This window comes from Rhincodon typus, chromosome 17, assembly GCF_021869965.1.
Source record: "Rhincodon typus isolate 14 chromosome 17, sRhiTyp1.1, whole genome shotgun sequence".
Taxonomy (NCBI): domain Eukaryota; kingdom Metazoa; phylum Chordata; class Chondrichthyes; order Orectolobiformes; family Rhincodontidae; genus Rhincodon; species Rhincodon typus.
Window position 1 is genome coordinate 33,489,029 of NC_063348.1, and position 23,407 is coordinate 33,512,435.

The following is a 23,407-nucleotide window of genomic DNA, read 5'->3' on the forward strand; positions in this document are numbered from 1 at the left end:
AGGAGAAAACAAAGTTAATGTTTCGGGTCCAGTGACCCTTCCTCAGGCATTCTGAGGAAGGGTCACCGGACCCGAAACGTTAACTCTGTTTTCTCCTCCACAGATGCTGCCAGACCTGCTGAGCTTCTCCAGCATCTTTGTTTTTGTTCCTGATTTACAGCATCCGCAGTTCTTTTGGTTCTCCTTTAGGAATAATTCAGTGCCTGGCTGTCAGTCTGTGTACAGTGTCTTCAACAGTCGAAGAATCATTTGCTTTCCGATTAGCTCTGTACACCTCCCAAATACATTCCATGTGTGATCTACATTAGCTGGACTCAAATTTTCTCACCTATTTATCCCTGCTGGTCTTTGTGAAGATGGTGCTGAGCTGCTTTGTTGAACAGCGGCAGCCCTTGGAGTGTGGGGTCCATATAGATACTGTTAGGGTGGAAGTGCCACAATTTTGACCCAGGGACAGTGAAGGAAAATGATATCTTTCTAATTCAGGATGCTGCGTGACTTTGTGGGGAGCTTGTAGCCGATGGTGTTCCTATATTCCTGCCGACCTGCCCTTCCGGGTGGTAGAGTCATAGGTTTGATAAGTGCTAGTAAAGGAATGATAGTGAGTTTCTGCAATGCATCTTGTGGCTGAAGCAAACAGTTGCCACTGTTCATAGTGGCAAAGGGAGTGAATGAATGAACAGCATAGATGGGTCCAGTTCAAGTAGGCTGCTTTAAACTACATGGTGTTAACCATCTTGAGTGCTGTTGGATCATTATGTATCCAGATGAGAGGGGAGTATTCCTTCACACTCATATTCTGTGCCTTGTTGAGGGTGACCAGGCTGTGGGAGACTGAAGGTGTATTAGTCACTGTTGAATTCCTAGCCTTGTAACCACAATACTTACATGGCTGGTACAGTTCAGTTTTTTCTCTTCTTTATTCTTTCATTGGCTGTGGGAATCATTGATGGGGCTAACATTTGTTACACATCTCTAATTGCTCTTGAATTGTATGGCTTGCTTGGCCATTTCAGAGGACAATGATTAATTATATTACTGTGGATGTGGAGTCACATGTATTCCAGAGCAGGTAAGAATGGAAGATTTCCTTTCTAAATGACTTTAGTGAACAGTTAGTGTTTTACAACTGTCAATGATAGTTTAATGTTCATCATTGCAGAGACTAATTTTTACAATTCCAGCTTTATTAGTTGAATTCAAGTTCCACAAGCTGTCGTGGTTAGATTTGAATCCACCATCCCAGCACATTACCCTGATCCTCTGAATTACCAGTACAGTGTTATTTCCCCAGGATGTTGAGGTTTCAGCAATGGTAATTCTGTGAACTTCAAGGGGATTTGGTTAGATTCCCTCTTGTTGGAAATGTGCATTGCCTGGTATTTCTGTGGTGGAGCTGAGGATGGTTGAATAACTTCTGCAGTTATAGTTTGGGGCTTAGGTGATTGATCTCTAACAATCAGAACCACCTTTCTTTGTGTTCAGTATGACTCCAACCAGTGGTGAATTTTCTCCTGATTCTTATTAACTCCAGTTTTCCAGAAAATGCTGAATGTCTTAGGGCCCAGGGAACAGGACTAAAGGATTGCTGTGTCAGAGAGAGTGGAGTGGAATGAGGCTGGGGGAAATAGGAAGGGAGATAATGAGAGAAAAAGGAGAAGGGGAAATGGAGGAAGATGAGGAGTGAAGGAGGGTGGGTATTAGCAGGATGAGCATACGGAGTGAGAGGGGTATACTCTGTGAGGTGGTGAGGAAGGGGGTGAAGAGGTGAGGCAATAATGCAAGGGCAAATGCGAGCGAGATGAATGAGATGGAAGATGCAAGTTGGGAGATAATGATGACAGTAAACTGGAGGGTTGTAAATAGTTACCTGGTAACGGCTGATGTAGTGCAAGAGGTATTGCGAGGGATTGAAAGGACAGGGTAAGGGTTATATTGAGAGGAGTTTAGGAACCAAGGCCAGGAGGGGAAGGGATAATGATGTAAAGGGAATGAGAAAAGGTGTGAAGGGTGTTCAGGGCATAAGGGGTAATGGGGTCAGGGATAAGGGATATTAACAGGAGAGATGATTGGGTGAGGGAGACCAAGATGGGAAGGTAGTGAAGGGAGAGGTTTGACCTGGCTGATGAAGTGACTGTGCTGTATAATGTTTGGAGTGTTCATGTGTTCCTAACTCTTTTGCTGCCTGGGTTTGGTTTGCAGGGAGATGTCATGGAAAGGAAGGTGCCTCACTGCCCTTCCTGCTTTGGGGTCATTAAACCCGACATTATCTTTTTCGGGGAACAGCTGCCTGTAAAGTTCCACCAGTACATCATTGATTTGCCTTTGGCAGACCTGCTCATCATCCTGGGGACATCACTTGAGGTGAGATACTGACTAGATACTGATCTGACACTGGCATGACAGTGACTGGTATAGGCTCTGAATTGGGGGATGGTTGTTAGAAATTTCCCCTACATTTTCTGGGAAGGAACATCACCTTATCGCTTGTAGAATCTCTATCTTGGTCTCAGTGATTGGCTACATTGCAGTTTATAATAGTCTGTTTTAGCTCAGAAGCCGTGGGTTCGTGTCCCATTCCAGAACCTTGAGAACAAAATTCAGATCAAAATTCCAGGTGGAATGTTGTATATCTTCTTAATGAGGGCAGGGATTTGAACTGAAAAGCATAAGTGATTGGAGTCATGGAGGACGAGGGTGCTGGGGAATACCTTTTGACTTCTGCGTACATTAGTGTTTGTGGAAGGATGGAGTATGTTTTGAATGAGCTGAATTCAGCCAATATCCTGTTGGGGATGGGAGCAAAGAACACCATTCAGTATTCCTTTCAAATAACCCTTCTGGAAAGTGAGCATGTGAAGACGTGACTCAAGCCTCTTTTGGTTAAATAGTTCTTGAACACAGTCGAGACTTTCTTCTCTTGTGTGACTATGACTCAGAGCAGTTTCACCGTATTGTCGTTTTTTGAACATGGCATCTGAGCCTGTACCCCAGATCTTATTCCTGACTCCTCTGATCCTAAACTTTGCTCCCTAACCCTATATCTAACTATATATTCTGATCCTACTACCTAGTCCTTTAACCTAGACTTCAGATTCTATTCAATAAGCTTTGTCTTTGACTCACTTCACCTTACCCTTATAGCATACGTTACTGCTATGTTACAAGAAACATACTGGAGTTAAAATATGAAAAGTAGCCATTCAGCCCACCCTTTCCATATTGGCATTTATTGACCTCTCAAATTCTAATAATATTCCTCTGCTTTAGGGTCTGAGCTTAGGGACCTCTGAATCTTCGCAATCTGTATGAGTGAACATTATGTCTCTGCCCAACTGCATGATCATCTGTTTTATTAAAACATTAGCCTAATTTTCGGTACTGAATCAGGCCCTGAATTTTAAATGCCCTGAAGCCACTGGGAGTTTTAACGTCAGGCTTCATGTGACATTACTGATCAGTTTCGGCCTGGAACCCAGCCTCATTGACAATCTCGGTCTGTTGGGTGGAGAACCAGTTCATGGGAGGCCGAAGGACAAGGTACAAGCTGGGAGAGGGAGCAGGGGTTAGTGGTTGTCAATTGAGAGGATTTGATTGTTATGGGGTATACAGTGATGTAATGTGGAGTTGAGTGATATCAGGAAGGGAATGGTAATTGATCTTGTGGATGCTGTCAATCCCAGGGTCTCGAGGTGATGGGGATGAGAAGGGTGGCCTCAGTTCTGGGTGATCAAAGCCTTGTGACAAAGATTGTGGCTGGATTAGAGGTTGTGGCAAATTCTGAGTTCCCAGCCACCAGACACAGAGGTAAACAAATGTCCTGAATGAGGCTGTCAGGTTTCAACAGATGACAACAGTTCGAGGTAAAATGTTGGAGAACAATGAGACTCAGCCTGATTATAATATTTAAAGTGCAAAATATTTTTCCTAGAGTGGGTTGGTAATCTGACAATAACCTCACACATGCGCTTTCGCTAATAAAACTGCAACTGCAGGACATGGATTTTTAAGGTGAGGGGAAATGGAGGGGTGAGATATGGGGTTTGAGGAGTAGGAGGAATGAGGTTGGCTGGGAACAAAGGCTGAAAGGGCGTTGGGTGAGTGTGATGTATGAAGTTTGAGGTCAGAGGGGTGAGGAGTGAGGTTTGATGGGTGTGGAATGAGAGTTGAGTGGTTAGTGTTTAGCCAGGAGTGTTAGTGGCAATGAGCAATTGAAGCAGATTGTATTTGGTGACCATCTAAACCAATGAGAATTTTTCAGGTGGAGCCATTTGCAAGTTTGTCGGAGATGGTGAGGGAATCTGTTCCTCGTGTCCTCTTCAACCAAGATTTGGTGGGATCAGTCACTCGGAATCCACTGAGAACCAATGATGTTGTGGAACTGGGAGATATTGTAACAGGAGTGAAGAAATTTTCCGAGATGTTGGGATGGCATGAGGAAGTGAATAACCTGCTCGCTACAGAGCATGAAAAGGTACTGACTCATTGTCCAGTAACAAACTACAGTACATCTACACTTATCTAATCACTAACAACAGTAGACAATCATTGTCCATTTTCCAGCAGTGGTACTGATCTCATATCTACTGGTGAGAAGATGAGCAGGAGGCCCATCAGGCGTGACATGAAAAGGGATCTGACCTGTTTGCTCCATTCACTACCCAGTAGATTCACTCATACAGACATTGGGTGTTAGTTGAAATGGGACACATGACATGGGAATCAAGCAGACATGGAACACGAGCAGATATGGGGGAAAATAGACAGACATATGGTGCAGACAGACATGGGACATGGGAAAGGATGGAAACAGAAATGGGACACAAACAAAAATGGCAGCAAACACATGAGTGCAGACAATCGTGGTGGCATTGACAAATACAGGGTGAATTAGACATGGGATACAGACAGATTGTGTGCAGACAGCGCATGGCATAAGCACTGATTGATTGGTTAATCCTTGCTTTCTCTTCGCAGCTGGACAGGGATATCATTCAGCATTCAGAGTGAATTGATGCCTTGTGAAGAGGATTCCCTTACAAGCTCTTTGAAATAAAATAATCCTGGAATTTTGAAGTTTTTATTATGAGTGAGTAATCATAATTTGAAAATTCCAAAAACATGTTTAGATTTCACACCACTTTTTGGAAAATATTTAGAGTTTAGATTTTGTAGGTGTTATTGGGTTTCTCTCCCAGGGATATGGGGACCGGTATGGGAATGGGGTTTGTGGGAAGGGATATATTAGGGTCCAGTAAATGGTGCCTGGGGTCCTAGAGGGTCCTTTGTGTTCAAACAAGTGGAGGGATTGCTGTGTATGGGTCAGGGGTGGGCGACCCTAGCCAGGAGCAGCACTGGAACCTGTGATTTCTGCCCCTACCCTGGTAAGCTGTAATGAATGCTTTTGCCTCTCTCCCACTGGTGCAAGAATACATTGAAGTAAGGGGTTGTAAATGGAGTTGTAGAGCAGATCTTTTTGAATGTTCAGGAGATCCAAGGGGCTGAATGGCCTCCTGTTCCTAGGTCTAGGAACTCGTGGTTATCATTTGACTTTCTGCTGAATTATTGGTTAAATTAATGAGGGGAATACCAATAATAGGGCATGTACATTTAACGGGTCAAGTAGAGATACTCATGCTAGGAAAATAAATTTAGTGAGAGAAATACAGATATTGGGATATGTACAGACAAAGCCGCAAGAACTTTAAATGGAGCAAGTATTGATAATAGGATAAATAACACTGGGCACTGTACTCCAGATGAGGCCAAGCGGTGTTTTTAAATTTTTAACTAACTTTCCTTGCTTTTATACTCTAGGTATGAAGCTAATTATGAAGCCCATATGTCTAGTTACCTATTCTCCCAATCTGCTCTGCCACCTTCACCAGGCCTCTATTGCCTCTCTTCATTCTTCCTCCCAAAATGTATTACTTGATACTTCTATGCATTAAATTCACCATTCAATCTGCCTCCAATTTCATCTCGAAGTCTATCGCTATGCTCCTCATCGTTCATAATGCTTCCAAGTTTTGCATCATCTGCATAAAAACCTCTTGCTCAATTAGTGTGTGTCAGTATTTAGGGATGGAGGCCAAGGGGAAATCAGACCAGGTTAGTTGTGAGAATCATGCCTGGTGGATGTCTTGCAACATGAAAAGCTTCTGTACATTAACAGATCCAGACCTTTGTGGCTGCTGTCACATTGCCAAGGTCTTTTGGGGGAAAATTGCCGTGAAAAGCAAGTTTCAGTCTCTGGGTTAATGGTGGGCTTTTGTTTTAAAAAAAAATCATAATGTGTCTGGAGTAGAGTGAAATCTGAAGAGCGTAGGCGTGTGGCATACCAGACTTTTCCATATTTAATGGCAGATTTTAATAATTTTCCTCCTTTTTTCCCCTAGATTCAGCTTCTCTGCAGAGTAAGATCCAGAAATTGCCTACTTCTGAGTATTTTCTATAGACACTTCTTGGAATTGATTAAATCCCTTCAGTCTTAACTGAACGTTTGGAAAGTCTGAGGCCAAGATCAGTAAGGCAGGAAGTAGCAGAATGGAATTGAGATCCCTCTTAGATTTCGACCTCAAAGTAAATTTAAAAAAAGTCTGTAAATAAACCATTGGATTCCAGCTGATCAGACACAATGACTGTGAATGAATGTTGTGATTCTTATCCAATTTCCAGATGTACAGTTAATATTGTTTTCAGGATGATGGACAGCTTGTACCTCAGCCACCCACCCAAAGCAGCATGAAACCTCTTTAATCAATAGGTTTTAACCTTATGTGCCTCACTTGCAGGGTGCAGGGTGAGGAAGGGAAAGGGGTTGGTGGTGGTAGTGCCTAGTTTCTATCCAGCCCTCCTCAAACATAACATTTCCACAAGTTGTTTCTATATTCTCATAATTAACATTTTCTAGACCCTCTGTGCTATCTTTGTTAATCAGTATCACATATGTGTACAAGAGATCCCTGATAGTGTGTCAGTATTAACAAGGAGTATCTAGGGAGTGTGCCAAGACTAACACATGGTTTCTGAGTGTGTCCAGCATTTATAGTGGCTTCATGAGGTAATCAATGACCAGGTTTTCTGGGGTATGTGTCAGTATTAATAGTTGGTCTCTCCATGTGTACAGCATTTCCAGGGGAGTGCGTCAGCAATTACCAAGCATTCCAGGGAATGTGTTGATACTAACAGGCAGTCTTTGGCATGCGCAGTATTTACTGGGACTCCTCAGAATTTGCTGAGTCTATAAGGAGTCCTTATGAACATGCACAGGATAAACGTAGGAAAATGGGAAAAGTAAGAATCAGCCGCTAGAGCCTGTTCGGCCATTCCATTGGATCATGGCTAAGCTGAACTTTAATGTTCCAATACCCCTTGATGTTAACAGATAGTCTCAAAAAGATCAGCTGGTCTCAATCGTATAATTTGTTATTGACCACAAAAGTCAATTGGAAAACAGAGTGATTGATTGGTGGTGGTTAATAGACGAAAAAACATATTATGTATGGGTGATTTGTGATGCTAAAGTGTTCACTTATGTGTAAGAACACTTCTGGATATATTAAAAGAGAACAATTGAGCCCTGAAGGAGGGCTCTTGTGGCACAGTGATAGTTCAAATCACAGTTGCTGCACAGGCGTGTAAGACCTCATCTGAGCTGGTTGATTTGAAATTATCTTGACCCCTGAAGGGCTGTTGTGGTGCGATGTTAGTGTCTCTGCTTCTGGACTAGGAGGCCTGGATTCAATTCCCACCTGCTCAAGAGGCATTTAATAACTTTATTCCAGATGTTAAGTTATTCTAGATGAAGTTTGATCTTAGCTTTCTGATTGCTTGTTGCATCATTGTGCTGGTTTTTACTGATTCCCATGCATGGATCTCTTAATTGCTCTGCACATCCCCCCACCCCCACCCCCACCCCCACCTCCACCTCCACGGTTCCAGTCTTCTCCTCAGTTAAAATATACTGTAATTTGGTCTTTCTTAAATCGGATTGAATGACCTCACACTTCCATATTGAACTCTGCACAGCATAACAACAAGCCATTTGGTCCAACTCATCTGCAACAGTGTTCTGTCATCCAGTCAGCAAAGCTTTCTATTGGTTTATTTCCCCTGTGTTATGTGTCTTCATCTTTAATGCATCTGTGATTGCTGGGATCAGAAATGACTACTGTTTTGTCAGCATTCTGACTTTTGGATCGCAGAATTTTACCCTTTAAAATCTTTGTTCAGCCGTTGCCTGACTCAGGGAGCTGTCACTGAGCTCATCTGTCCTTAATCTGCCACCAATTGTGACCTCTTTGACTCGAAAAGGGCAGGAGTAGAGGACTGAGTGGGGAATGGAGGTTTCAAAAGAGAGAATATTGAGTTAGTGGTTGAATGTAGGGAGAGTCATGTTGAGAAGAGATGTATGTGGGGATGCTGTGGAGGTGGGAGAGGAGTTGTTGACAATGTGTGGGTGGGTGTGAGAAAGAGGGATATCACTGAGTCTTCTGTCACCATGGAAATTGGACAGCATAGATGAAATTGACCGGTACTTAAATAGCATGGCTGTTTACATTATGTTGATCTTTAATGAGTGAACTTAAAGACAATATCATACCAAATATTACAAAGCTTATTGTTTTTGCTGAGGTCACAATTTTCAAGAGTACTTTATGTATACATTTATTCATAGGATGTGGGCATCAATGTCAAAGTCAGCCTTTGTTGCCCATCAATAATTGCTCTCAAGAGCGTGATGAATTAAAATTTGAAAATGTTTACCATTATCCTTTCCTTTATTTCACTTGTACATAATCTAGCAAGGTGACTTGCTAGTTTAGTTTGGACTTCATCCTGTATTACATTCATTAACTGCATTGAATGCTGAAATGTTTAGGTCAGTTTATTGATTTTAGTTAACAGTCCTGACAGTAATATAAACAAGGGAAAAATAATGTTTTTTTTAATACCCACTTGAAATCCAATAATTACAGCCATTTGAATTGGCCTAGAAGTATTTGTATTTCAATTCAGATCATAGAAAATATTATAATTACGATTCCTTATAATAAAATGTTTTCAGACCTTTTGGTGTTGGTCACTCTCACCCTTGATGATCGAAACGCTGGACAAGATTAGTGCAATAAGAACAGTACATAAGCATTTTCAAAATGCATTTCACAAAGTACCAAAATAAATGTAAAAGGCATGTAAGCAAAGTCAAAACCTGTGAGATTAAAAGGCGGTGCCAATGTGGAATGCAAAATTGGTTGAAACACAAAAAGGAGAGAATAGTGGTGAATGGTTGTTTTTCAGACTGGAAGGAAATGTATCGTTGGGTGTTCTCCAGGAGCAGGAATTGGGACCTCTGGTCTTTTTGATATATAAGTTCATCACCGAGACTTGCAACATACAAATTTCTAAGTTTACAGATGATAAAAAAAAACTCATATAGTCTGTTGCCATTTTGTTCACCTACTTCATTGATCAGTGTTTGTTAGTAAATTATATAGATGGGAACAGGAAGTAACAAAGTGTCAGCTGCAAACTGCTATAGATAGCTCTCCATTCCTTCATCAGACTCAGGTCAAAAACGCCCCAGGTCAGATATGGGAAGGGACGGGATCTTCCAAACCCATCCCCTCAACCCATCACAAACACAAACACACACACACAGAAACAAAACCAAACAAAGGAAACGCTGAGAGGCTTTTCCTCCCACTCCAGGAAGGTGATGTGACTGCTCTGCTGGGAAGTGAAGGGTTTCTCTGCCACCACCCACCATTCAGTTTATGTTGGTCCATTCTCACAGTGATAGATGTCATTTACAAGTATTCGACATTTGAGATTCAGATTTTTTAAAGAAATATCTGTTGTACATATAAGAAGCAAGCGGATCTCAGAGTCAGTTTTCATTTCAACTTTTTTTATTTATTATATTAAAAATTGAAACACGCCTTTTTATTTTCTGTGTTAAGTGGGGACAAAACCAATGAACAATTCACCATATAACAGATAAAATTTTCTTGTTCTGTATGTATCTGTAATTCATCCAAAGTGTTCCTGGAAACAAAGTACAAGAGCAAATCAAACTGGACAAGACTCTGTATCAGGGTCAGAACCAGCTGGGGTCAGCATTTGACAGTATCAGATAGGTCAGAGGTGGAAAGGATCAGGTCACATGGCGTCAGCATTAGGACTGGGATTAGTATTAGACAGAGTCTCTATCAGTCAGTCAGTTGGGGTCTGTCTTCGGGTCAGATTCGTCTCACTGTCATCTAGGTCAGGGAAAGTTAGTTTTGGGTTTAACTTATCCAGTGCTGCAATAATTTTTGCATAAAAAAGAACCTTTATAAACTTGTGGACAGTTGCTTTAAAGCAAGACATAAAATATTAAGAAAATAGCCATGATCCACAGACGTAGCAAATATTCAATTACAATTATGTAGAAACCAGGAGATATAAACTTTTGTTTGTCAAAGATGCAAACCCATTTTCTGTTAATAACACTCAGCGGGAGGAATGATGTTGAAGCTGCAGGTTTCTTACATTCATAATAACTTACAGGTTACTCAGGAGAATGGCCAATCACCAGAAAAATATATAGGAACAGAAAATGCGGCGATGCTTCACCTACAGAGTATTTCCAGAATTTTCTGTTTAATTTCAGATTTCTAGCTTCTGCAGTATTTTGTTTCTATCAGGTCTCTGATAGGTTTATAATTAGAGTCAGACTTTGAGAGTCACTGCCATATCCCCCCCCCCCATAGATTCCATATGTCTTTTCTTGGCTTTGTCTATCTGTGCTACGCTGCTAATGACCTCTGTTATCTTACTAAGGTCATTGTTCTGTTTAAAATCTCACATTTTTATTGAATTTTGTTCCCCTGTTCTTCTTTTCAAACTTTTATTTCATATGTTTCTACTTTGAACTGCATTTGCTTGCCTCTCCCGAGAGCCTTCACTCACCATCACCAGCCTATATGTTTTGTTTTATTTACTCATGGGTCAGGCCAGAATTTATTGCTCATGCCCAATTGCCCAGAAGGCAGTTAAGAGTCAACCATGTTGCTGTGGGTCTAGAGTCGCATGTAGGCCAAACCAGATAAAGACAACAGATTTCCTTCCCAAAGGATATTAGTGACCCAGGTGGGTTTTTCTGACAATCGACAATGTTTCATCATCATCATCATTAAACCCTTAATTCCAGATTCTTTTTCTATGTGCTTGCCTACAATCTTGTACAATCTACACCACTAAATTTTTGAGCATTATTTTCTCGATTCCCAAGACTAGATCATCACTGTGTAAGAGGAAACCAACCACAATCTTCATGGGGCACTATCTCTCACTATCTTCCCAGCCAAGAATCTCCCCTTTATTCTGACCCAATTATCTGACAATGTGCTACATTTCTATTCATTCCAGGTGCTGATATCTTTCCCATCTATCTCTTACAGGAACCTTAAAAATAATTTCTAAAAGTCCATATCAACCACGTTCATTACAGTTCCCTTATTCCTGTTTGTCTTGTTGTCAGGTATCATTGCCTGAGTCAGAATGCAATTCTGTGGATGCGGAAAGAGAGAAGGAAACTCAAAACTCTTGTAATTGAAATTCAGTGATGTACCCCAAGTCTTTAACTGAAACAATTATCAAGTCTGAAGGTGTGCGGAGTGAAGAGCATCTTGACGGGCTGAAGGTGTAAAATGGGCAGGTGCTTGTGGAGGTGCATGGAGTGACAGCATCAGGGCGATAGAGTGAGAGGCTTCTACTGTCATGCTGCTGGAACAGAGATGAGTCATAGAGTCAGAGTCCTGTAAAGAAAAGGTACTCCATGTCTATCAGAGATGTTCTTCCTTTGCTATTTCTCACCTTACAATCCCTCAATTACCCAACTGCCACCCATGTTCTGGGATACTGGAGAACCTCTATGTATCTTCTATCTGGATAGGACAGATCTTGCTTCAAAACACAAGGACATCACTTACTCCCATTGATCTATACTGTGCTAACCTAGAGGATATGCAATTATCAGTTTCAAAGCCATGAGTTTAGATCACATCACACTAATGGCTATGATTTTCCAAAATTCCCTACATTCTGGAAGTCAGCAAGCCTATCACCACTGCTCAGGAAAGGTTAGAGAGAGAAAACAAGGAAGTACAGGCCAGTCAGCTTGACATCCATCATCAGAAAAGTGATGGAATCTATTATTAAGGAAGTCTTACTGCACTAAGAAAAGCATTGTATGATTAGAACAAGTCAACATGGTTCTACAAAAGGGAAATCCTGTTTGACAAATTCATTAGAAATTTTTAAAGGGCAGAATTAGTATGGCAGATAAACAGAAACCAGTGGATATAGTATACTTGGATTTCCAAAAGGCATTCAATAGAGTGCCACACAAAGGTTAATGGACTCAAAATTGGATGTAGTATATTATCCCAAATATAGGACTGGTTAATGGCAGCATAAAAGAGTAAGTATAAATGGAGAATTTTCAAGTTGGCAGGCTGTAATTTGTGGTGTGCTGCAAGGGTCAATGCTGGGGCCTCAGCAATTCACAATCTGTATCAATGACAAATGAAGAGACAGAGAGAAATGTGTCAGAAGATTTTGCTGATGCTACAAAGTTAGGTGGTAATCAAAGCTGTGAGGAAGACATAAACAGGTTGCAAAGAAATACAGGCACGTTAAGTGATTGGACAACAAACCCACAAATGAAATATAATGTGTTGTGAGATGATTCACTTTGGCCGTAAGAATAGAAGAAATATTTTTTCAAAAGGTGGGAAACTTCTAAATGTTGATGTTCAGAGAAATGGGAGTGTACTTATCTAAGGAACACAATAGATTGGCATGCAGCAAGCAATTAGGAAAGCAAACAGCACAATGCCTTTTCTTGCAATGGATAGAAAAGTCTTGTTACAAATGAATGGGATTTGCTGAGTCCACACCTGAAATGTTCTGCAGTTTTGGTCTCTGTATCTAGACAAAGGAATACTTGCATTGGAGGCAGGAGAGTAAAGGTTCACTAAAGGTTCCAGGATGAAAAGGTTGTCCGACCTTGAGAATATGAGTGAATTAGACCTATATGTTCTAAAGTTTAGAAGATTGAGAAATGACCTCATTGAAACATATAAAATTCTATAGGGGCTAACAGAGGAGACATGGAGAGGTTGTTTCCCCTAGCTAGGTTATCCAGAACAAGCTGGCACAGTTTCAGGATAAGGGACTGATTATTTAGGACTGAGATATGGAGAAATTTCTTCAATCGAAGGGAATTCAATACTTCAGTGGATTGCGGATGCAACTGAAAAGACAGGCTCAAGGTTCTTGTATATTTTTCCTCCAAGTGTACACAGATTTTATAGAGGTTAATCAAGTAATGATTGGGCTTGATACAGTCCTTATTAATGGATTATTCCGGTTGCACAGATAGGGGATGTATTAAGATTAAGAATAGACTAGATATCTTTTCCTAGAAAAGGAGTCAGTCTCTGGTATATGCTGCATTCTGACATGCTGACTCTCAGGCCATCTGATGAAAATCAATTGGGATTTTATTACCTGTTAATTTCCTCTATCAATATTTCACAACAGACACGCATCACATAATGGAAAATTCAGCACAGATGCTGGCTATTCAGTTCATCACCTATACTTGTTCTTGGTGAGTTCAGTATCCTCCCATTCTTTAAACATTATGATAAATTATTAATTTAAAAGCTAGAATAAAATGTGACAGACCAGGAACCTGGAGAAAGTTTATTCTCCTTATTAAAGGGTGGGGAGGTTGAGAGAATGGGGACAGATGGGGGGCGCGGGAGGATGTAAGGCAGCGGAGATAGATGGCCTTGTCTCATTAGGAATTCGGAAAGGCATCAGGGGTCAGACTAGACGTAAGGTTGCAAACAGAACCAATGGCCAACGTGGCTCATGCCAGACTAATGGCCAGTTGGTACAATGTCCAGTTGTGAGGGGTTTTATGCTGGACAGTTGGCTGGGTTGGCAAGACACCTACAGTGGGGTGGGGGGGGGGGGGCAGCATCCGTTCAGAGGGCCACATTCCAGACCAACCAGCTGGGTTGGTACCTATACCACTGGCAAAAGTTTCGGAAGCTAACGGTGAGGATGCCAGCTATATTTATTCTTTGCTTAACATTGATAACCTATCAATGTTTGTTCATTGACAAAAATTCTTTCACAAAATAATTATAAATATTCACCATATAGTGTAATTTTATTGCTCTGATGGAAGAGTTACCTCAACAGTTATGAGCATTTAGATATTTGGAGGCACCTCAGTACTCTCAACAAAACATGTTAAGACTTCAGGCCTGTCCATGACGCCCCAGAACCCTTTACTGGGACAACAGACTACACTAAGCTACCAGTCACATATCTACCAGCATGGAAACTAACAGTGACAAAACTCATTGAGCAGTCAGTCACCTCCACAGACATTCTCTCACTCAGCTGTTTCAGTCTGAATCAGAGTCAGAGTCTGATGTCTCTTGCACTTCCACCATGTGCTGCATCATCTCTTCCAAAGGAGCTAGTTTCCCGTCTGGCGTCACTCCCATTGGCTGAATTATCTGCTCCCTGTGTATTAAACAAAACAGCAGAATTGTGGTTATGAAGAAAACAAGATACAAGAAGGGTGAACATGCATCTGGTCAATCAATGCTTTCATGTTTTTAAAAATAACTTGTTCATTGGATGTGAGCATCAGTGGAAAGGCCAGCTCCCTCAGTCCTAGTCCAGGTGAGACCCTTATCCTGGATGGGGCTCTCTAATGTTGTTCCGTTCTAACCCTGAAATAGTACTATTTGACATCAGGAAATCTGGGACATAGCGACAGCTGTAATTAAATCACTGCTGTACACCCTGCAGCCCAGAAACCCGAAACGAAGACATGAATCTTTCAACCAATTCATTCAATGGAAGTGTGGATAGTCCAAGGGAGACCAGTAAGAAACTATCAGGTTGAATCTCACTCTGTGACATTAACCCGTTGGATCAAATTCCACTTTAGCTGTATTTGAACAATGAAAGAGTCTATTTGCTTGAAACATGTTGGCAATTGAAGATCATGCGATTTTATTTGGAATTTATGTCACATTAATATCACACACACCAATTTTGATCCCACTGCTTATTTTAGGCACTGTTAAGAATCTTATGTTACTTTTCATTTTGACCTTTAAGAGATTAATAAGATTTTATTACAGGGTGAAGGAATTGTTGTAACTCTGACAGGAGGAGTGTAAGACCCCATTACTCCACAAACTGTACCAAAAGTATAAATGTTTTATTTAGTCACAAAAATGGTCAATTTTTTTCTTTTTGTTAGTATCCAGAACAAAAACAGAGTTACACCAGGTTCCTTCAGTAAACTCAAAAAAGAACAGCTTTATTAGGGACAATATGTATTCTTACAATAAGTATAAAAACTAGTCATCAACAATGCTACATTATCAGTACTCCATTGCCCCTCTTACCTGGATAGCTTGTCAAACATGTTAAACAGTTTCATGGCCTCATATTCCTTCTGCTCGTCTGTCATTTCATCCATGGGATTCACAGCCCTCTCCTCCACTCGACCAGTTACAGGATTGATGCTACAACGCACACATATCATGAGGGAAAAGGTTTCAGAGACTGTTCCAAATGAAGGTTTCCCCTATGCCCCAAAACACCAGGATTTGGGGAATTCACACGCTAGAGATGCTGTCAGCCCCAACAGCTCACTTTATGAGCTAAGATCAGAATCACTGACACGATGATTGATCATGGACACAGAATAGGTCCTTCCTTAGAACTCCACACTTCTGGCTTTTTAAGCATCTTCTATACTAAATGTTCCATTATTGAAGCCATTCCCTCCAGTTATCCAGGCCCTTGGCTCTGGAATTTGTTCCCTATACCAATCTACCACTCTCTTCCTTTAAGATGCTCCTTAAAACCTTCTTCTTTGACCAACCTGCCCCTTACATCTTTATGTGATTGAGTATCCAATTTTGTCTAAACATCACCCTTGAAGAAAATTGGGATATTTTACTTCATTACAGGCACTACATAAATGCACTTTGCATGAACATTGACTCACTGGGGTTTGGCTTCTTTATACTCTTCAGTGTCCGTGTCTTCATCCTCGGAATACATTCCCTCTACTGTCCGACCTCCCATCAGTCCTCGAGCAGCGAGCAGACCAGCTGCATTTCCGTAGCCAGTGTATTTAACAAACCTTGCCACTAAATAAGAATATACAGAGCAGAGGGATGCAGTTAGGGAGCACGCTCAGGCATGAGCTGAATCGGGGGAAGGAGTTGGGATCATCTCACTCCAGGTTCAGCCACTCTCCAATTCTAGCTCTGCTTTCCCCAGAGATGGAGAAACATGAGCACTGTCATGAAAACTCTTCAGTCTAACAACTCAGCACAAGTCAAGGATTGGCTTCAGGACCATGGCAACCTGTTCAGTCAGTCACAATGTACAGCACATTCAATTATAAGCCATTAAGAAGCTTTTTAATCAACTTTAAACAAGGGCAATGTCTCAAACATCTTTTTGAGTTAAGCTTGAATAAAAGGGATAAAAGGAGAGGATGTTGTGAGCAGCCTGGAGTACATAAAACAAAAGGAAGCAACATAAAACAGAATACAATTCTAAAAGGGGTGCAGGAACAGAGGGACCTGTGGATACATGTGCATAAATCATTAGGAAGTGACAGGTTAGCTTGAAAAAGTGAATAATACATAGAGGCAGAGTACAAAGGCACAGAGGTCATGGTGAACCTTTATAAAACACTGTTTAAATTGTGTCTAATTGTGAGCATTGCACTTCAGGAAGGCACGAAGGCCATACAGAAGGTACAGGAAAATTTACAAGAAAGGTTCCAGGGATGAGGGACTGCAGTCCTGTGAATGGATCAGTAAAACTGGCTGTTCCCCTGAGAGATTCGATACAGGTGTTCAAAATCATGAAGTAGTCTAAAAATCAGAGGACATTTATTCAAGATGAATGGCTACACAACCTGGAGGTGACGTGAGAAAAAAACGCAATAAGTGATTAGTATCTGGACTGTATTGCCTGAGGGTGTGATTGAGGCAAATTCAATTGTAGCTTTCAAAGGGGAAAAGTATTGCAGGGCTATAGGAAAAGTCAGGGGAGTGGGCCAAGCTTAGGGGCGTGGCTGGGTAGGTGTGGAAGTGTTAGGCCCAGAAGCTCATGAAGAGAAGCTTCCCCATGTTGGCTGTGTCTTCTTAGTAAATGCCACTCCTGCCCTTGCAGAGGTTCTTCCCAGAGTTGGAAGGCCATGCCCAGCTACTGCTGCATGCCTGGAACCTGCACGAGGAGGCAGCGAAAGGGAGTACAGGTTTGAGAGGAAAACAAGTGCAGCAGCAGTAGCAGCCCCAGCTGGCAGACATGGTCCCCAGGTTCTGTGAAGAGTCCATCCCCGAGCAGCTTGTCAGTTGGAGAGGGCTGGGTGGCAGGCCAAACGCAGCGAAGGAGGAGACAACTGAGTAGACACTGCCAGTGAGGGGAAGCTCCTCTTTGCCAGCTCCGGGCTGCTTGAGTCCTGGATCACACTTCTGGCTGAACCGTTTAGCAGAGAATAGCTCTGCCGCCTTGTCAATTCAATTACGCTGACTGCCTCTGCACACAAGCATGTTCTTCATGCCACTTGTGAGTGGTATTTTAGAGCATTTGCAGCCAATTCTATAGTTATCTAAATCAACAAATATCTATCAATCTCAGTACTGAAAGCTCTAATTAACCCTCAACATCTAGAGATATTTGGGGCAGGGAGTTCCAGATTTCCAATGCGGTTTGTGTGAAAAAGTGCTTTGTGACATCTCTGAAAGGCCTGGCATTAACTGTAAGGTTATTCTGCCCTCCCAGCCAGAGAGATTAGTTAATTCCCATATGCCTGATCAAACACTTCATCTCCTTCAACACCTCAACTGGTTAATTTTCTAGACTCGTATCAACAACCCTAAGCGAGAACACAAGGAAAATCAGAGGGTCTTACCACTTTCCTTACACAGAACAAAGAGAAACTCAGCAGCACAGTGCTTCAGATCTGTGTCGATGTGAGTCATCAGACGAACAAGTTTGTTTCGGAGTAAGTTTCCCACTTCAGGTCGTGTTTGTACATCACGAAGTGGAGGGAGGACCTGGAGGAATCAAAGCCAGTCCCAGCTGTTAATGCTCAGAGCAAACAGAGTCACCGCGCAATTAACAACTGAGCCTGAGGCAACAGCATCGGTCAGCAGCAAGCACATATATTTAGAAAACACATGCCATGCAAGGATCACACATGACATGGGTATACATGCACAGACACACATTAGTTTAACTGCAGCGGATATCTTTCCAATGGCATAAATGGAGTCTTCCTGTGAGGCACCTAGTTATGGAACATGACTGAGTGACACTGAGGGTCCTGTCAGGGTCAGAACAGGGTCAAGGCAGGGACAGGGCAGGATCAGAATGTGGGAGGGGCATGGCAGAGTCAGAGTACAGTGAGGTCAGAAGTCTCCCTATAATCATGAACTTTCTGTCCATGGATAATCTTACCCGCATGCGGAGGAATTTCCTGGTCTCTCGGTGTGCCCGGGCACTCTCTGTTAGTAAGTTGAGTGCAGGGATCAGTGTTTCCCTCAGTTTGTGACCCTGTAGGGAAGAGAAATCATCAGTGTTTCAGGAAGGACTAAACTCCAGCCACATTGTTCATACACACTGTGAGACCCACTACAGTCAGGGATAACCATTCCAAATTCTGATAGCAATTATTCAGGTGAAATCTTTGCCTAAGTTTCTTCCATACTTACTATAAAACATTTCACAGCTAAAATGGGTCAGCTCCTATTGAAGCAGCTGTCATGCCATGTCCCTGCTCTCCCTTCCTTAAACATGTTCCTCTTTCTAAGGTTCACAAGGCAATGTTCAAAGACTGCAGCTGGAGCTGGAGCTGGGGGAGGAAGCTCATCATCTGAGAAAAGTTCTGGTCGCCTCATTACAGGAAAGATGTGGAAGCGTTGGAAATGGCGCAGAGGAGATTTACCAGGATATTGCCTGGAATGGAGGGAAGGTCTTACGAGGAAAGGTTGTGAGCGCTAGGGCTTTTCTCTTTAGAACGACGAAGGATGAGAGGTGACTTGATAGAGGTGTACAAAATGATCAGAGGTATAGATAGAGTGGACAGCCAGAGACTTTTTCCTAGGGTGGAGGTAGCTATTACGAGGGGGCATAGTTTTAAAGTGAGTGGAGGTAGATATAGGGGGGACGTCAGAGGTAGATTCTTTACTCAGAGTGTGGTCGGGGCGTGGAATGCATTGCCGGAGAGGGTAGTGGAGTCGGCCTCATTAGGGGCATTTAAGCAGCTATTAGATAGGCATATGGTTGATAGTATAAGGTAGGGTGGAGGTTAGATAGAATTTAGGATTAGGGTAAAAGTTCGGCACAACATCGTGGGCCGAAGGGCCTGTACTGTGCTGTACTGTTCTATGTTCTATGTTCTATTACTTTTTGCTTCTTGTCTATCCCACCTCAGTCCAATTGCTCCAGCTTCAGAAAACTTTCAGAATTTGATACTCAGTCCAGCAATTTACACAGCCTACAGCGTAGAAAAAGGCCATGCAGCCCAACTGGTCCAAGCTGGTGCTTGTGTACTACGAGCCTTTCCCACCTGATTGCATCCAACTCTGTTAGCACATCCTTGTATTCCTTTCTGCCTCATGTTTATCTTGATTCCCCTTAGATGTATCCATTCCTTAGCCTAGGAGATGGGGCTGCACACTGTTCTAATCACCTGGGCCTTTGCCTTCAGGGTCCAGCCTTGGGCAGCACTGGCCCTCTCTCTCTCTCAAATAGCTACCCAAGAGCTCAAAGTGCTTACAGCAAGCATAACGAGGGTGTTCTGCTCCAACTCGAATTCCAGAGCTTGAGATTCGATTTTCTTGGAACAAGAGCTTGAGTCAGTGTAGCCATTTGTTTTGACAGCCAGGGTGGATGTTGGAAGATGTTGGCGTTTAGCTGTTCTCTCACCATCCCATGCAGGCACCAGCCCACTAAAGGATTCCATAGAACGAAAACAGAAATTGCTAGGGAATCTCAGCAGGTCCGGCAGCATTTTTGGATAGAAGGCAGAGTTAACATTTCAGATCCAGAACTGCATTCTGAAGAAGGGTCACGACCTGAAATGTTGACTCTGCTTCCTCTCTGCAGATGCTGCCAGATCTGCTGACTTTCTCTAGCGATTTCTGTTTTTATTTCAGATTTCCAGCATCTGCAATTTTTGGATTAATTTTAAAGGACTGCATATGCTGTTTTTAAAGTGTCTTCTCTCTAAGTGATGATTGAAAGGACTCCATTCAAGCTTTGATGAGTGAAGTTCCAGGTAAACTTGAGAGCTTTAATGTTTCTTATTTCCTTCATGTACAATGTCTTCTGATTTATTACAATGACTTTAGCATTGTTCTGGTTATCTTATTCATGCAAGACAAGTTATATATAACTAGAGGACCTTTACCTTTGGACCATGACACTCCCTCATTTCTGTTCTTGAGACTGTGCCCCTGCATTCTATATTTTCTAGCCAGGGGAAACAAAGTCTCAGTATTTACCCTGTCAAGCTCCTTCAGAATCTTTAGATGTTTCAAGGAGATCTCATTCTTCCAAACACAAAAGATACAGACAGAAAATGCTGGAGAAACTCAGCAGGTCTGGCAGCATCTGTGGAGAGAGAGTTAACATATCAAGGATGATATGACTCTTCTTTGAAGATCTCCAGCATCCACAGTATTGTACATTTACCAAAGAATACAGATCCAATTTACTCAGGCTCTTGTCACAGAATGATCCTCTCATTCCAGAGACCAATCTGGTGAATCTTTGCTGTACTAGTTCCAATGCATGTATAAACTTACTTAAATATGGAGACCAAAATTACACCTATTACTCTAGGTGTGGTCTCACTAAAGTCGCCTACAACTGTCGGAAACTTCCATATTCTTATATTCCAAGCCCTTCATAAAAAGGACCACATCACATCTGCCTTTCTAATTTCTGTTGTATCTGTATGTGTTCCTTGTTCCTCTGAGCATCAACATTTACAAGTTTTGAGCATTTTAAAAAGTAGTAGAATGTTCTACTTTTCTATTTTTATTACCAACACTAATAATGTTTTGATGAACGTTGACAATCTGATGCTCACCCGATCCAATCTCTTCTCCAAGAATTCTAAAAGCAAATTGACAGCATCCATGTTCATTCCTAGATATTCAACCGAGCCCAGCTGAACTCTGGGTGTGAGCAGGACATCCAAGCACATCAGTGGCAGATTCCCCAACAGGTTCACCGTGTGACTGTGAAAACAGGAAACAAATGGGAGGACAGCACACTTAGTAGAAACTCATCACTCTCATGCATATGTAGACCCCGATCACACTCTCAGGCCCAAGTCATTGCCAACACACAAACGCACACTCATGTGAATGCAATGTTGCACATAGTCCCCAGATCAAACTCAGCCCTCACACAATTTTGCATTTGCACAATGAGAACATGTCCAATATCTCATAGACACACAGTCATAGTCACACACACACAGACACAGACACAGTCAATACTCTCTCAATCATAGACACATACAGTCACACACCTCTCGCATGATAGCAGCAGCTACTGACGAGGTAAACTCTGCTGCTCCAAATAACAGCCAGTCAAATGGCAGCAGATTCAACGAACAGGAGGCCGATGATAGCTCCCCTCGAGTAGTTTGGGAACAGAGAGAGAAAAAAAAAATCAAAGGGCAGAATTTTCTTTTACAAAATTAAGAATTCTGCAAAATCGTGGAAATTCCTCATCTGTGCATAGAATCTTGCAGCACACAGAAGCCACATGGTTAGTCAGGCCTGTGACAGCAATTTGAAATAAAAAACCATTAATTAATCCTCCTCCCCTACAGTCCTGAAAATTCTTTCCCTTCACGTACATGTGCCTTTGCCTCTTAAGAAATCTGCAGAAATCTATTTCAACATGTTAAGGAAGCTCATTCCAAATGCCAAAATACCGCAGAAATAATTTTGTCTTATAGTTCCTTTGGCAATTATCTGAAATGTGTGATCTCTCGATACTGACTCTCCCACCACCAGAAACATTTTTTCCTTATTTACTTTATGAAAATTTGAATACTTCTACTAAATGTTTAACCACCACCGCTCCAAGGAGATAAATTGTAGCTTCTCCGGTCTGTCCACATAACTGATGTTATTTGTGTGACCATGCTGTAAATTTAACAAGCTATTTTGTTCATGTTTCTTTTAAGAGAGAGATTGAACAAGCAGTGTTGAGGTAACTACTGAATACCACTTGAGTAAACAGCTTGGGAGGTCTTGGGTTTTTTTTTAAATGCAACCTGGATGGGTGCGACCAGCTCTCACAAATTAGAATTTCTGGGTTTTGGTTTTTCAGTGGCATCAAAGCAATTGGGGTCTCAACAGAGTTAAAAGCTTCAGTTAGTGTCTCTTGGCTGCTACTCTCTCTGAATTTTCTCTTGATGTTTTTTCCTCCTTGATGGGAGAACTGCATGGAAGAATCTGTGTCTGAATTTTCCATTTTTTGCCAAGGGGTAATGTTTACTGTTTCTATTACTCTGTTAAGCTTCCAATAGTTAATTTATTCTAAATTCCTCCTTCTTTCGTTGTATTTTAACTACAGTGTTTAAATAAACTGTTTTGTTTAATGTCGAGAAGTTTGACCAGTTGCACTGCATTAGGAACAGACACTTCACATCTGCCTTCAAAAAAAGGAAAAGCCAGGGTTCAGGCGACCTTCTTGAAATATTTTGAGGGGGGTTTAATCTGGTCCATAACTCTTGGGACCAACACATCACAGCACTGATTAGCTCAGCTAATGCCTTGAGCTTTCCCACACTTTCTATTACTTCCATAACAAATTCACTAAGTTTAGTTAAACCTGACCTATCATTTCCGAACAAACGATTTTTCAACTGGATTTATGATATTTTGTTATTGTTCGATACAGACACTAATCTAACTGACTCATAGTTCTTAGGATTAGTTTACATAAAGACAAATGAGGTTTCAGACTGGGGAGAAAGTAACAAGCAGGAGGGAAGTGTGGGAATATACTGACCCTACCTGTGCAGTTCCTCCGTTCTGTCCTCTCCATCAGCTTTGACAAGAAGGCAGTGTCGCAGAATGGCCACAAGATGGCGATAGAGAGCAGCATCTTCCTATCGGTACAAAGAATTATACCATAGCTAAGTATTAGCAGTTCAGACACTTCTCCAAATTTTAGATGCCTTCTACGTACATTGATGTTTGACAAAAATTAAGTTGAGAGAGAAGGTTTTCCAGAGTGTGTATCAAAGGGTTAAAATCTT

At 41.8% G+C, this 23,407-nt stretch overlaps 2 protein-coding genes across 9 annotated transcripts in view; one reads left to right on the top strand and one right to left on the bottom strand.

The window, feature by feature from the left end:
• Positions 1-6,633, top strand: part of sirt3 (sirtuin 3) — an 18,376-nt gene extending 11,743 nt beyond the window's left edge. For all 7 annotated transcript variants that reach the window (XM_048606882.1, XM_048606885.1, XM_048606884.1 and 4 more), the window contains 4 exons: positions 2,203-2,364; positions 4,262-4,474; positions 4,978-5,089; positions 6,399-6,633. In XM_048606882.1, the coding sequence (XP_048462839.1) occupies positions 2,203-2,364; positions 4,262-4,474; positions 4,978-5,010 (408 nt within the window). In that variant the 3' untranslated portion in view covers positions 5,011-5,089; positions 6,399-6,633. The remainder of the gene's footprint in view (positions 1-2,202; positions 2,365-4,261; positions 4,475-4,977; positions 5,090-6,398) is intronic.
• Positions 6,634-11,105: 4,472 nt separating this feature from the next.
• The window catches only part of LOC109928813 (synembryn-A), a 29,630-nt gene continuing 17,328 nt past the window's right edge, over positions 11,106-23,407 (bottom strand). For both annotated transcript variants that reach the window (XM_048606880.1, XM_020528743.2), the window contains 7 exons: positions 23,163-23,257; positions 21,215-21,365; positions 18,577-18,672; positions 18,029-18,173; positions 16,103-16,247; positions 15,495-15,614; positions 11,106-14,595 (listed from right to left, as the gene is read on the bottom strand). In XM_048606880.1, the coding sequence (XP_048462837.1) occupies positions 14,475-14,595; positions 15,495-15,614; positions 16,103-16,247; positions 18,029-18,173; positions 18,577-18,672; positions 21,215-21,365; positions 23,163-23,257 (873 nt within the window). In that variant the 3' untranslated portion in view covers positions 11,106-14,474. The remainder of the gene's footprint in view (positions 14,596-15,494; positions 15,615-16,102; positions 16,248-18,028; positions 18,174-18,576; positions 18,673-21,214; positions 21,366-23,162; positions 23,258-23,407) is intronic.